At 43.5% G+C, this 15,785-nt stretch overlaps 1 protein-coding gene across 2 annotated transcripts in view; it reads left to right on the top strand.

The window, feature by feature from the left end:
• The first annotated feature begins 1,807 nt into the window (after nt 1-1,807).
• The window catches only part of LOC310792130 (epidermal retinol dehydrogenase 2-like), a 55,466-nt gene continuing 41,488 nt past the window's right edge, over nt 1,808-15,785 (top strand). Inside the window, exons 1-4 of one of the 2 annotated variants that reach the window (XM_083653844.1) lie at nt 1,808-1,886; nt 6,614-6,956; nt 13,364-13,495; nt 14,720-14,819. In XM_083653844.1, coding sequence (XP_083509970.1) covers nt 6,636-6,956; nt 13,364-13,495; nt 14,720-14,819 — 553 coding nt within the window. In that variant the 5' untranslated portion in view covers nt 1,808-1,886; nt 6,614-6,635. Of the gene's footprint in view, nt 1,887-2,038; nt 2,104-6,613; nt 6,957-13,363; nt 13,496-14,719; nt 14,820-15,785 lie in introns of those variants that run through there. The other variant, XM_083653845.1, reaches the window with a different exon arrangement.

Genomic DNA, 15,785 nt, shown 5'->3' with positions numbered 1-15,785 from the left:
GCAAACACCACAACTTTAACTTTCCTGGGAGCCCTGACTTGTCTATACTTGAAATACCTTGAATCATTTCCTGCCTCACCTCCTCAAACTGTCCCTTATCACTGAGACTTGCATCATACCATCTTCCCAAACTCTTGACTGGTTTCTCTAACACTGTAGGCACCACCTCATCATTTATAACAAACTTCTTACCTACTACCCTCCCTTTAATGATTGAAATACTCCTGGACTTACTTGGCTTCACTTTCATTCTAGCCCACTGCAGATTACTATTTAACTTATATATATGAGTTGAATGATGTTTAGATCTGTTGATTTGGAGGCCATGTGACCCCCCCCCCACACCCCCCCGCCTTTATGACACTTTTCATCGTTATGGTATTTGGAAACGTGCGTGGGTGGGTGGAGCTTAAAATATAAATCAAACCATGTGACACATACTGCAGCTATTACTACATATTAAAGTCTTCTCTTTCTAAGTTAAATGTTTCTTTCAGATCACACTGAAAAACAATCCAAGAAATCAGTACTGAATATGAAGAACTCTGGTGAGATAAATTGGAATTTACACTACTGGAAAAGTGGTTAGCCTAATCATTCTGAACAACCAACCTCTATGCACTTTGCACTGTAACATGCAAACTGTACACACAGAGAACATATTGTACATATGCAGAAATGATGTAGCCTAAGCATGCAAGAGTGTCTATAATTAGCTTACTCAAGTAAAACAGTAGGCCATTATGTGACTTTACTCTGTGCACATTAGCGCATGTTACACACACACACATATACGTTTACAGTAGATCAATACTAAACTGGTTGTTGTAAAATAGAAATTGACAGCCAAAAGGTAAACAGTGAACCACTTGTGATAAAAAAAAGATGGAGCCAGGAGTCAGAAATCGTCTGATATGATGTATTACAAGAGATGCACTCTTGTATATTCACAGATGGATACACAGGCTTATAAACAGAAAGTCAAAGATACTTATAGGACACAGATCAGATTACACCAGTCTTGACGCACACTTGAAGGCTACTCTCTAGACTCAACCTATCTGTTATTCTGGCCTTGACAGGGCACAGTGTGAGATAGAGAGGAGCTGCAAATGTAAGGTACAGGTTATCTGAATATGACGTCTGTCTGATGCCTGTGTATGCACAATAACTATGTGTGTAACTTAAATGAAAATGTATATGAATATATTAATAACTAGTGATTGTCCAAATAAAGGCTGATTTAAATCATTCCCTATCACTGGTTGTCTGTCCGTTTTTGTAGAGAAATAAAAAGGCAATGCGTTTTCACTTGAGAGAAATAAGCAAAGCATTTAGGTGAATGTAAGTGACATTTTGGGTAAAAATTAGTTAGCTGGAAGCGCTTGATGTGAATTCTAAGTTAAACACTGTACACTGAACACTGAACACATGATTCTTTTTTTTCAGTGAATGCCAAAAAACATTATTCACTTCACTTTTTCATTGCTATCCGCATGTTTATAAGTTCTATTGATTAAATTTAATAAACAAAGTCAGGGCAAGTGGTTTTTGTTTGTGCTCTGCTCCTGTAAAGTTGGTCAAAAACAGACTGCGCGCTCTGGTTCTCACGGGTTCCACCCTTCCTCGTCTGTCTTCATGTGGAGACGGACTTTGATACCAAAGAGCACTCCAAGTCCCGGCATGCCACGGTGAAATTGGAGATGTGCGGGGCGGGGATTGGTCGAGCGCATCACGTGCCACCTGCAGGTTCTTTAATAGGTGACATCCTGCTTCTCCTCCTCCAGGCTACTAGCAGCCAGCAACGGGCAAGTTGTTTGCGGTTGTGACAGCGCGGCCCCACAGAGACGCCGTTATTACCCGCCTCGCCTCAAACAAACATTACGGTACGTTCCCCGCCTACACAGTAAAAGTCTATGCGACTTCTCTCAGCTTCGTGCTGCGTCTTTTAGTGTCGTGACATTAGCTTCTCTGGAGTGTCAAGGTCCCTGTTTAAAGCCGGTTAAACTAAGAGCTGATAACAACAACAGAGAGAGAGGGATAACGTGAGTGTTGTTGCAAAAACACACTGGGCTAAGTTTAGCTCAAACGGATCATATCGAGGTAAGTGGATTGATTTGGACCGAGTAGAACAGGTGAATAACTGATCAGCTGATTCTTTCTCCTTCCCTAATTGTCTCTGTCTCGCACTTTTCGCTGTTCGTCTCCTGTATCACTCAGTGATGTAATGAGGCGACATCAATTAGTGGTGGACTCCCAGGCCCACTGTAACTTCAAGGGCGAGTTGCCAAATGCCTCGTTAATTATTTACCAACAAGGTTGAGATTTGGAGTAAAGTTAAAGAATTAAATTCGCCCTTTTTGAAAGAGAAAAAAACAACCTAAATGAAGGCGCTGCGTCTTTATCGATTTATTTACAATGAAGTTAGTTTGCTGTTCTCATTCGAAGTATATTTGGAGAGCATCAGCTAAAAGCTTAAAATTGAACGTTGATATAACCTGTTATGTCCCCTTTTAATCCATTATTTCTCCCATAAAGCTCCCATAGATTTCTAATGGATCCTTTCCACCATTGATTTCTTGCATGTTTATGACCTAGTTTTTCCACTTTTTAAGGTGGACTGGAAAATTCCAATCGGGAGCTGCGAATCGGGAGCCAACTTCAGCCTCGTGTTTGTGCATGGGCTAGTCTCATGACATAAGTTAATCTGGCTATTTGTGTGTTTCAAAACCTTTGTCAACACAGGAGTTATCCAGCTATGAGGGCATTCACATGAAAGGGGCAGGGTTGTAAAACCATCAATGCATACAGCATGGATAGATCCAGAGCAGGAAATTCTATCTATCTATCTACCAGCTCAGTGGCCTTGTGGTTTGAGTGTCCGCCCTGAGACTGGGAGGTTGTGAGTTCGATCCCTGGCCGAGTCATACCAACGACTATAAAAATGCGACCCATTGCCTCACTGCTTGGCACTCAGCATCAAAGGGTTGGAATTGGGGGGTAGATCACCAAATGATTCCCGAGCACGGCCGCTCACCGCTCCCCCAGGGGATGGGTCAAATGCGGAGAACAAATTTCGCACACTCAGGTGTGTGACAATCGTTGGGACTTTACTTTACCTTTACTTTATCTATCTATCTATCTATCTATCTATCTATCTATCTATCTATCTATCTATCTACATTTGGCAATGTGGGCTCTCTCTGTTTGTTCTGTTTAAATTTCTGTCCCACTGATGATGTCATAGTGACATCACTGTCGATGTCATCAGTGATGTCATAAGAGCAGGTGAGCCCGCACAGCGGCAGAGCTGCAGGGCGGGCTCGGCCGTGGCATTATGACATCTTCAGTGATGTCATAAGAGCCGATGTGATTGTCATCAGTGATGCAGTCAGTGATCAGGGACCGCTGTGCGGGTTCACCTGCTCTTATGACATCACTGTGATGTCAGAAGAGCAAGTGAGCGCGCACAGCGGTCGAGCTGCGTATGCGAGCTGAGGGGCGGGCGATAGCGAATCGATGCCTATTCATAGCTTTCAAGGGGCGTTACGTAAGTACAAGGAACGCCCCTTCTGGCGGTCAAAACTCAAAACATCAATGGCGCTGAACACTCCAGACGCAGCTGCAGCAAAAAGCGGTCTTTTTTCCACCAGTTTCCAGTCAGGAATATTTAGACCATCTATCAAGCGTTGAAAAAGAACGATATCTAAACAAACTACACGTTTTGGGCACTTCAAACAAACCGAACTATCGTTAACGTTACTGTCCAACACATGGCAGTTCGGGGGAAATTGTTTCACAACAAGAGACTGCGTGCGGAGTGCGGACTCGTTTTTATAATGTTGTGGAGCCCAGCCCTCGTCGCGTGTGAAGAGAGAGGGAGAACGGGTGAGACAGAAGCAAACTATTTTTTGCAGATCTCAAAAGCAGGTAAACCACTGTGGGATTAGTGAGACTATTGCTAAAAAGTGATGCCTGGGCTGTCGTCCGCTCAAACAGTACTTCACGGGGCGGCTGCGTGTCAATTGACGTGTCCTTAATATGCAAAGCGTGCAGCTCTAAAACAAACGGCGTGAGAAACTAGTCGACTCGGCGGGCAGCAGAATGAACAAGTTTTTTTTTTTGACCGTCAGGTGGGCGTTCCCGGCAGCACGTAACGCCCCTTGAAAGCTATGAATAGTAAATAAAATAACCAATTAATTCATTGGTTAATTGTATGTCCATGGACTAATCAATTAATTGACTAGTCTAATTGTTGCAGCTCTGGTGTAAATGCGTAACTTCGTTGTTATCACTACTAGCATGTCAGCAAGACACTGTGTTCATTGTCATATTGACTGTGAAGAGATTATATTCACAACTCAGCATTGTGCAGAGGGCTGTGGTGATGGAATGAGTGCAGTTGTCTTTGTCGGGAATCCTATGAAAGCACGTCTATAATTATGCACTTAGCAAAGTAGTAGGACTATGATTCATTCATTATTGATAACTAATGGTCAGCTAATGTAAGCTGCCTGTTATTTGCTGAAGCCGTCTTCTAGCCAGAGGGTGCCAGTGGCCTGGAAACACTACAAACATTTATAGGCCTTTATCTGATGTAGCGTAATTATTATTATTATAGTAGCCTGGTTAAAACCATCCGCTCACGTGAACTCACATTCGGACCGTCTGGCCTCCGGCCCGGGGCGGGTGTCTTCAGAATCCACACGTGGATGGACCAATCAGGGACCTGCCTCAGTCGTAGTTGTCATCGTAACCAGCCAATCAGGAATGATTAGCTGAACTTCTTTCTTTCTTCTTTCAACTTGAACTTCTTTCTCTGAACTATTAGTGGCGATCCTCCAATTCCATTTCTTGTCCAGTAAGCACTGTGGTGTCTTTTTTCCCTTAGATTTTCTGTTGAACTTTGACTTTCTGTATCTGTGCTCTTATTTCTTTGTTGTCTCGTCAGCTCTTAAATAGCTATTGCTGATCATGCTAACTACACAGTTCTTCTATTACCGCCAATTAAACTAGAAACAGAAGACGCATCGCCTCCTCCACGACTACGCCAGAGGACACCCTGTTTATAACAATGAGCTATGTGTGTTGTAAAAGGCCGTATTTGTAGGCATGTGCACATGCATGTGACATCAATCATGACATCATAATCCTAACCCACTGTGAATAGGTTCAATCACTATTTGTTATCAATTTGTGAGACGTAAGTAGCAAAATAGATATTTATTCATAGATGTCGTCAAGACTTATTACGTTGAGCCCCTGCCTAGTAGAAGTATCTAAAAAATATCCAGTGCATGGTTGGTGATATTGGCTTGTCTATCAATTTTTGTCCCACTGATGATGGCATAGGAGACATTGTGATGTCATAAGACAGATGATGTCATCAGTGATGCCATAAGAGCAAAATCATCTTATGACATCACTGATGATGTCATAAGCGCTGATGTAAACCTAAGGGACACACACACACACACACACACACACGTGCACATGTAAAGTTAAGGGCAATCACACAAACACATGCGCCAATAGAGCAGGCAAGGCCACGCAGCAGCCGAGCTGCCGCGGCCGAGCTGCGTGTGTATGCGAGCTGCAGGGCAGGCGAGGCCACGCAGCAGCCGAGCTGCGTGCGTATGCGAGCTGCAGGGCAGGCGAGGCCACGCAGCAGCCGAGCTGCCGTGGCCGAGCTGCGTGTGTATGCGAGCTGCAGGGCAGGCGAGGCCACGCAGCAGCCGAGCTGCGTGTGTATGCGAGCTGCAGGGCAGGCGAGGCCGCGCAGCAGGCGAGCCTAGGAATCGAGACGCCTCGTAAATAAAATGTCCTAACCCGAGGCTCTAGAGCCACATGTGGCTCCTTCATAGAGAGTTGTGGCTCTTTTAAGTCCTACTTAAAATAAATAAATACAAATTTAAAATAATAAAAGGAGGAAAGGGGCCTTTTTTTGGATTGTGGCTCTTTCATAACTTTTTGTTGTAAATGTGCCTCCTGAGTAGGACAAACGTGCAACAATAGATCTTTTTACAGACCAGACATGACTTGTAGAAAAGTATTTTCGACACTTGACACGTGATTAAGTTGGATAGCACCCAGGAGTAGTGTGAGTGAGGTGTCTGACGACGCCAGCCTGACTGACCTGAATGATGTCCTAGGTGCCCGCGGCGCTGTGGACACAGCCGGGAAATAGTGGCGACTACGAGTCTATCCATAGCGTTAGATGAAGCCAACTCAATGAATGAATACACTTTTTAGGCCGGTCTCAATGAAGCTCCAGCTTAAGTAGGCCCTGCCAAGCCTCACTACATCTGGCAAAGGAACAGATATTGATTGATTGGCCAACCTGGCTTGGCAGCATGTTTTTGAAAGTGTGACTGGAACACCATTCATGTGCTTAGTGACACGTTTCCTTTTCAAAAAAGGAAAGCAAAAAGGCATCTAAACTGTCATTATTACACAACAATTCTGAACTGTAAAGAGTACAGAGAGGGACCAAAGTACCTCATGTTGCATTGAAAGCGGAAGTTGTGGTACAGTTGTTCAAAAATGTCGATTTATGTTTCTTGGTTCCGTTCTCACGTTTTTATTTTCACTTCTCTTTTTCTTCACTCTCCAGATCTCCCTCTCCGTCAGGCGCCATGAATTTCTTCCTGGAGACTCTGCAGGTCCTCCTCCTCTCGCTCTGGTACAATGTGGAGGCCTTCCTCCGCCTCTTCATCCCGGCCTCCAGGAAGAACGTAGCGGGCGAGGTGGTGCTGATCACGGGCGCGGGCAGCGGGATCGGACGCCTCATGGCCCTGGAGTTTGCCGGTCTGGGCACGGCGCTGGTGCTGTGGGATATTAACCAGGAGGGCATGAAGGAGACCGCCCGCCAGGCTAAAGAGAGGGGAGCCATCCGGGTCCACTACTATCTCTGCGACTGCAGCGATAAGACGGAGGTTTACAGGGTGGCCGACCAGGTAAGAACTGAGTAGAACTGAGTAGAACTGTCACTGTGTGTGTTATCTGTGTGTACTGCCATTGTGTACGCTGTATCCAAAATGCCTGTGGAAAATGCATACCTGCCAACGTTAGGCTGGGAAAATAGAGAGATTCTAAAAATGCATTATTTAGCCCCCTTACCTTGACGGCACGGTGGCTCAGTGGTTAGCGCTGTTGCCTCACAGCAAGAAGGTCCCGGGTTCGAACCCCGGTCCGTCCCATCTTTCTGTGTGGAGTTTGCATGTTCTCCCCGTGTTCGTGTGGGTTTCCTCCAGGTGCTCCGGTTTCCTCCCACCATCAACAACATGTATGTTAGGGTTAATACTCCTGTCAAAGACATGTATGTTAGGGTTAATACTCAGGGTTAATACTCCTGTCAAAGACATGTATGTTAGGGTTAATACTCCTACTCCTGTCAAACACATGTATGTTAGGGTTAATATTCCTACTCCTGTCAAACACATGTATGTTAGGGTTAATACTCCTGTCAAAGACATGTATGTTAGGGTTAATACTCCTACTCCTGTCAAACACATGTATGTTAGGGTTAATATTCCTACTCCTGTCAAACACATGTATGTTAGGGTTAATACTCCTGTCAAACACATGTATGTTAGGGTTAATACTCCTACTCCTGTCAAACACATGTATGTTAGGGTTAATACTCCTGTCAAAGACATGTATGTTAGGGTTAATAGTCCTGTCAAACACATGTATGTTAGGGTTAATACTCCTGTCAAAGACATGTATGTTAGGGTTAATACTCCTGTCAAAGACATGTATGTTAGGGTTAATAGTCCTGTCAAACACATGTATGTTAGGGTTAATACTCCTGTCAAACACATGTATGTTAGGGTTAATACTCCTGTCAAAGACATGTATGTTAGGGTTAATAGTCCTGTCAAACACATGTATGTTAGGGTTAATACTCCTGTCAAAGACATGTATGTTAGGGTTAATAGTCCTGTCAAACACATGTATGTTAGGGTTAATACTCCTGTCAAAGACATGTATGTTAGGGTTAATACTCATGTCAAAGACATCTATGTTAGGGTTAATACTCATGTCAAAGACATGTATGTTAGGGTTAATACTCCTACTCCTGTCAAACACATGTATGTTAGGGTTAATACTCCTACTCCTGTCAAACACATGTATGTTAGGGTTAATACTCCTACTCCTGTCAAACACATGTATGTTAGGGTTAATACTCCTGTCAAAGACATGTATGTTAGGGTTAATAGTCCTGTCAAAGACATGTATGTTAGGGTTAATACTCCTGTCAAAGACATGTATGTTAGGGTTAATACTCCTGTCAAAGACATGTATGTTAGGGTTAATACTCCTACTCCTGTCAAACACATGTATGTTAGGGTTAATACTCCTACTCCTGTCAAACACATGTATGTTAGGGTTAATACTCCTGTCAAAGACATGTATGTTAGGGTTAATAGTCCTGTCAAACACATGTATGTTAGGGTTAATACTCCTGTCAAAGACATGTATGTTAGGGTTAATACTCATGTCAAAGACATGTATGTTAGGGTTAATACTCATGTCAAAGACATGTATGTTAGGGTTAATACTCATGTCAAACACATGTATGTTAGGGTTAATAATCCTGTCACATGTATGGTAGGGTTAATACTCCTGTCAAAGACATGTATGTTCGGGTTAATACTCCTGTCAGTGCCCCTGACAAAGACACTGGCAAAAGAACTGGAGTTGGTCCCCGGGCGCTGCTCTGCGGCTGCCCACTGCTCCTAGTTCTAGGAAGGTTCCTAGTAGAGGATGGGTCAAATGCAGAGGATGAATTTCCCCATGGGGATAAATAAAGGATAGCTTAACTTAACTTCAGACATTCTAGCCTGCCATGCTTGGTACCAATGAATGCCTTAGGTCTTAGGTCTTGTAGTTGCAGTATCGTCACTCTAGCTTTAAAAAATGAGCCATTTGATTGCCCGTAAAAATCAGGATTGTTGGTAGACCCACCTGCAGTACCTCCACGGCCCACCAGTTGGCCGCGGCCCATGCTTGGGGCAGGTAAGAGGTAATGGTTTAAGTAGAATTACCCGACAAATAAGACTAAGCCAATATTCTATTCAAAATGAATGCCACTGAAGTCTACAGTTGTCCTGAGAGACTCCCAGGTGTGAAGCTAAAGTCGAGCAGGGAAAGCCTGGCTAAAGGCCATGCATGCGTGTTTGCCTAGGGGAGGATGTATTTGGATACGTTTAACACTAATCCCACTGATGACAGCAGCATGCTCAGGTGAATAATGTTGTTGAGTTGAATCCAGCAGCGTGTGAGTGCGTGCTGCGCCCTGCAGGCAGGGAGGGGGAGTCATTACTGTTGTGTAAATAGTGGCTCGGGGCACTACACGTTGGCAGTTACAGATTATTACCAGTGTCGGGCGGAAACTTCTCTCGCAACTATGTTTTGGTAGCAGTTTGTCAGCTGCCACGCTCCGTCACGCCAGAGGGCTACACTACAGTTTGATTAGGGGGTTGGCACGGTAACTAGGGGTGTGCCAAAAAATGGTTTCTTAGATGCATCGTGATGAGACGTAACGATTAAAATCCAAAATGTTCGATTATCGATTACTTTTCCTGACCAATTTTATTTTTTTATTTTTTTTATTATGATTATTATTATTAAATTCGCACCCCATTATCATGAACTACGTGTGGCTAATAAGCAAGCTAAGAGTTCATTCATAAGTTAATTAACCTGCACTACAAGGAAGTATGTCAGTAGGTCATCAGGTGTAAACAAAGCCGCCATGATGCCACGCTGGAATTGAATCGCGCATTCGGCTACCTACCAAAAAACAAAGGAATCAACAAGATGCTGTCGAAAAAGAGAAAGGTTGACACGGAATGCAGGCAGTTTCAAGAGAAATGGAAAGGGCAGTATTTCTTTTGTGAAGTAAATGGGTAAATGAGTCGAATTGATTTTAGTAAAAAAAAAAAATCCGGCCCCCATGAGGTCTCAGTTGAACAAATCCGGCCCTCTACCTAATATGAGTCTGACACCCCTGATCTAAATAAAAGATAATGGAGGTAAATTTGTTTGTTTACTTTAATTAATGGATACTGACAAAGAAATCCTGTATGGGGAAAAAGATACTGACAAAGAAATCCTGTATGGGGAAAAAGATGCATCGAAAATCGTGATTAATCGTAATGATCGATTAATCATCGAATCGTAGCACCCTGAATCGTAATCGAACCGAATCGTGAGGTGCCTAAGGTGGCACACCCCTAACGGTAACGTCGGTTTGAATTTGGAGTGTGATGTCAGGTCGCCATTGTAAATAAGAATCTGTTCTCAATGACTTGCCTGGTTAAATAAAGGTTCAACGAAATCAATAAAATACAATAACAATGTGGTTCCCTTTTTAAAGCAACATTGCACAGTTTGGGGTATTCGGCGCTTGATGGCCACCATGAAAACCAGAATATGAAAATAGAAATATTATCATCACCATGATCAGATACAGCTGGACGCATTTGTAGCGTTCAGATTTTTAACTTCCCATTCATTTGAATAGGGCCAAGTGAATAGCCTGCAAACTGTTGGTGAACAGATTCAACAACAGACTGGGGGTCTGTTTGTCTGTACTGTATTCACCTTATTCTTTGCCCACACATGGACGCTTCCGCATTACGTCATTTCGTAATAGTATTTCCGTTTTGACTTGCCAAAAACCCCGCAGGCAAAATGGCCGCGCACACTCCCCTCCTAAAGTGGCAAAATTACTCCCCCATAAACTAACATATCTTGGGCAATACGTATGTAACATACAAAATAAAACAACCCGTAATATCTTAATTTTATGTAGAATGCAGAGGACATGTAACTGTTTAGTTAAACTTGCATTCCAGGAATATTGTGCTCTAAAGATGACGTTAGTGGAGTCGGGGCTGTTGCGTCCTGAAACCCACATAGGTTGCGTGCGATTTGAGGCGTAACCTATGTGCGTTTGTGCGTTTTAGCGTAACCTATGTGTGGTTTGGCGTAACCTATGTGCGATTCGAAATAACGCATCCGAGATAGAAACGTTATGAATATAGCCACGTTATAAACAACAAACTAACGCTGGTGATCCGTATGGAAACAGTGTTACTCGAAATGGTTAAAAGTTATCAATTTGGTCATTCAGTGGCATTTTACTGCCATATAACATAACTAACTAGCTGCTAATATTAGCCACAGAAGGCAACTAGCGCTGAACCGGAAGAACAAATACGTTTGCGTTGAACGCGGAAGAGAGAAAAAGTGGGCATGGTGAATAGTCAAGAAAAAATAGCGATGATATCGGAATAATATCGATATCGGCAGATATCCAAATTCAGATATCTGATCCGATCGGAACTGAAAAAAAGTGGATCGGTGCATCCCTAGATACAGATATAATATAATATAATATAATTTTTTTTTATTATTATTATTATTTTTTTTTCTTTTTGCTGGAATGGAAATAGACGTTTTCTATGATGATTGTGCACCGATCTGACTGTGCAAAGGTACTCCGAAGGCTGCTTTCTTAAACAAATAACTATTAAAGAATATTATCTAACATTAAATTGGAGTGCAACGCTTGTTAGAAAATAGCGTTTCCCCCCCCCATGAGGACACCTGTCAGAGTTTTGTCTGGAGACGGAGGTGGCACAGAAGTTGACTGAGGTGGCCCACCTCCTAATTCTCTATGCTGGAACGCCCCTGGCTTAGCTGTTGGTATCTCTGGCTTTAACCTCACCTCACCTCCACTCCACTAAGAGCCATCTGTTTTATACACTTTGAGCACAGCCTATAGAGATAACACACCCACTCATCCTTCCTCTCCCATTATCTCACACCAAGCAGTATATCAATCAGGACCGGAGTGTGGGGCTTTGGGTGAAAGGGCACAGTAAACTCTCTCTCGTAACGGGACAAGCCCCGTCTTTTATTGTCACACGAACACCACAACACATGCATGCGGCCACAACACACTCATGCTGACGGTGGCCGGTGAAAAGTGTCCTCTGCATTTAACCCATCCAGGCATGTCCTTTCCTCCGGGGGGGCAGGCCAGGAGCAGTGGTCGCTTTCTCGTACAGCGCCCGGGGACCAACTTCGGGTGTTGTCGTCACTGGTCGGATGACGATGACGATCTGATCTTCTGCATGTTTTTAGTGGGGGGGTTATATACGGAGGAACCCCCTGGGGGAGCACGGGGAGAACATGCAAACTCCACACAGAGAGAAAGGCCCTTACGACGAGATACCCCACCTGGGCAGTAGGCACTGAGGATATGGGGGGGAACGCAACCACAGCGCCCACAGTGTCCCAGGCGAGAATCGAACTCAGGACCTTCTGACTGTGAGGCGACAGCTCTACCACTGAGCCACCGTGCCCCCTAGTAGTGCTGAAGTTCAGCTATGGAGACCCAAAGTCGATGTCACTTCCTCACATTTCACTCAGACCAAAACTAAAAAAAAAAAAAAAGAATAGCGGATTACAAAAATATATGATTTCGACATTGTTTCTTTGTGTGTTTTTAGTCGGAGTGAAATGTTCTATGGTCTCTCTCCTGATTCTAAATAGCTAAATCGTTTAGTTTGACTAAGTACAGCTATTTTTATAAGCGGTTTACCAAATGTCTATGGGAAAATAAATGGTTGGATGAAATCTTTTGGTGAGCGTTCAAATGCATGAAGTGACGTCGACTTTGGCGCTCTATAGCTGAACTTGTTAAACATGTGAAATAAATTGTGCCCCGCTCTACTTTATTTTGACCTTATCCCACACCGTACACTTGACATGGCTAATTTGACCACACTATTACAATTAATCTGACTAATCTATATTGATGCTTACAAATTAATTACCTTTTTTAGCTTTAAGATTAAATCAGTGCTGCTGATGAAGGGATGTCACATCCAAATTATCAATGGAATACTTCTATCATTGGTGAGCAAATTGGCTTTTCTGTTTACATTTGGAATTGACTGATTTGAAAGGGATTTGGCTGCAGGGCTTGTCATTTTCATTTATCCATCTGTATTTTTCAACACCACAATCACAGTGATGTCATGATCATCTCATTATGACCTTCACCTTAAGGAGGTGGGGGGGGGGACACTAGAATACAGTACATGTTAGTCCTGTGAGGGGCAGATCAGTTGTAGTCTCTAATCTCTAATGCATGATCCTTGACCCAAACCCAAGCGCAAGTCTTGGAAGAAAGTCTTAAATTATCGCTTATTAATTAAAATGTATGTTTTTGCTACAAACAGAACCATTACTGTTCCCAAGCGTTACCATGGCTGTTCTTTTTGTATTTGATAAACCCCCTTTTTTTTGGGGCTTACATTCTATATGACCTTTGCCCCATTAGGTGAAGCGGGAGGTTGGAGATGTCAGCATCCTGGTGAACAACGCCGGCATCGTGACGGGGAAGAAGTTTATGGATGCTCCCGATTCTCTCATTGAGAAGACCATGGAGGTCAACACCATGGCTCACTTCTGGGTCAGTCAGAAACACACACTGTCAAGATTTGCTAGGCTATCATTTAATGTCAATTTCTGTTTTAGTTACTTATCCCAGTTTCAGCCCTCATTTATGAGGTTGCAATTCTTGTATTACTTTAGTAAATAAACACATTCGTTTAGATGCCACTTGTGTGTTATCGATCAGTGATTCTTAAAGTAGGGTTTCGGGACCTCCAGGGTTCGAGGGGGTCCGCAGCAAACCTGCACAAAAAGTTTGTAAACGACTGTTATCGATGCATATTGGGGGAAATTGTACTGTTAATTTTTATTTCAACCTTGTCTTCAGCAGTAGATGCAATGTTCTTGTCACAGAGGCAGAAATGAATAGAGAGGAAATTCTGCATTCATTGTCCATACAACACTGCCTCGCGCGTCTGTCAAGACGAGACACGGGCATTGTTGCCAGCAACTCGCGGAGAACGAGAGTGCTTTCCATCCTCACGTCTCAGATCAAATCAATGAACGGTCCAATCAGAAACAGGCTATGGGGTGCGGAACCTGGGTGGATTAGATTTAACAGTTGAAGCCTGGGTGGATTAGATTGAACAGCTGAAGCCTGGGTGGATTAGATTGAACAGTTTTAGCAATAGACACTTGGAGTTGCTGATCAGGGGGACTATTTTACTTGGAGTTGCTGATCAGGGGGACTATTTTACTTGGAGTTGCTGATCAGGGGGACTATTTGCTTTTTTTCGGGGGGGGGGGGGGGGGGGGTGATATTTATTTGTTTATTTATTTGTTTGTTTATTTATTTATTTATTTATTTATTTATTTATTTATTTATTTATTTATTTATTCATTTGTTTGTTTATTTATTTATCTAATTATTTATTTATTTAGTCCGGATATTGTGTTTAGATAGACACCAGGGTAGACTGTCACGTGTCGTTATTGTCCTTGAAAGATTATCCCGTGAAGAAGTTTGATTGATTGATTGTTGACTATGAACGTGTAGCACTTTGTATTTTTAATGATCTTTTTGAACTCATGCTTTGAAATACCGTGCCTGCTGGATCTAATCATGTCATGACTTTGCTCTCTCTCGCTCTCTCTCTCTCTCTCTCTCTCTCTCTCTCGCTCTCTCTCGCTCTCTCTCGCTCTCTCTCGCTCTCTCTCTCTCTCTCTCTCGCTCTCTCTCTCTCTCTCTCGCTCTCTCTCTCTCTCTCTCTCTCGCTCTCTCTCTCTCTCTCTCTCTCTCCAGACCTACAAGGCATTCCTGCCAGCCATGCTTGCCAACAACCACGGCCACCTGGTCAGCATCGCCAGCTCGGCTGGTCTCATAGGAGTCAATGGCTTGGCAGGTGTGTGCCCGTGTCAATCGTCATGTCACATCTTTTTCCACACACTTTTTTGATCATATCAAATGCGAAATTTCAGTGGGGAAAAAAAGTATTCAACTCCTATTTAGATTTTTAAGATTGCTTGCTTGATCTTTTGAGCTCTTAGACCAGTGGTTCTCACCCCGGGGGGTCGGGACCCGATTGTGGGGGGGGTCGCAAGATTGTTTTGGGGGGGCGGGGGGGGCATCTTGATATTTCTTATACCAATATACCAATGATATAATAGTAGCCTATATATAAAACCATATAAACTGTATAAAACAGATTTGAATGCACGCACACACTGGGGGGGGGGGGGGTTGCAAACCCCATCCTACATCTTTTTGGGGGGGGGTCGCGGCACAAGAAAGGTTGAGAACCTCCGTCTTAGACTGTATAAACTACTGCACCTCCTACTGTATCTGATGCTAATCTTAGCCCCTTAAACTGGATGCTGACATAATAGCCGTTAGCACACAGCCTGTGAACTCTGCTCTAGCTGGAGAGCAACTGTTGTATTTCCTCACTGTGGAGAGCAGGGTCTATTTCGCAACCCTGCTCAGTGGACAAAGTCAAACTGCAGTCACCACTGAGGCTATTGTAATACAGACTGCAACTGGATTATTCACCTATCTTTAAAGCCCCAAATACTCTGGGAAGCGCCTGACGCTCACGTTTTCCACCTGTCCACCAGTCCACCTGTTGTTTTAAACGGCCGAACACGCACTAGAAACGTCTCTCTCTCTCTCTCTCTCTCTCTCTCTCTCTCTCTCTCTCTCTCTCTCTCTCTCTCTCTCTCTCTCTCTCTCTCTCTCTCTCTCTCTCTCTCTCTCTCTCTCTCTCTCTCTCTCTCTCTCTCTCTCTGCTTATCAGCATATCTCTGGTTTGGAGCTACGTGGCGATAGTGAAGATTTCGGGGAAAAAACGTTGTGTCAATGACCTCTTTTC

Source organism: Poromitra crassiceps, assembly GCF_964638095.1.
Source record: "Poromitra crassiceps genome assembly, chromosome: 17".
Classification (NCBI taxonomy): domain Eukaryota; kingdom Metazoa; phylum Chordata; class Actinopteri; order Beryciformes; family Melamphaidae; genus Poromitra; species Poromitra crassiceps.
Note: the sequence above shows the minus strand (reverse complement) of the source record. Positions and strands in the feature narration are given on the sequence as shown.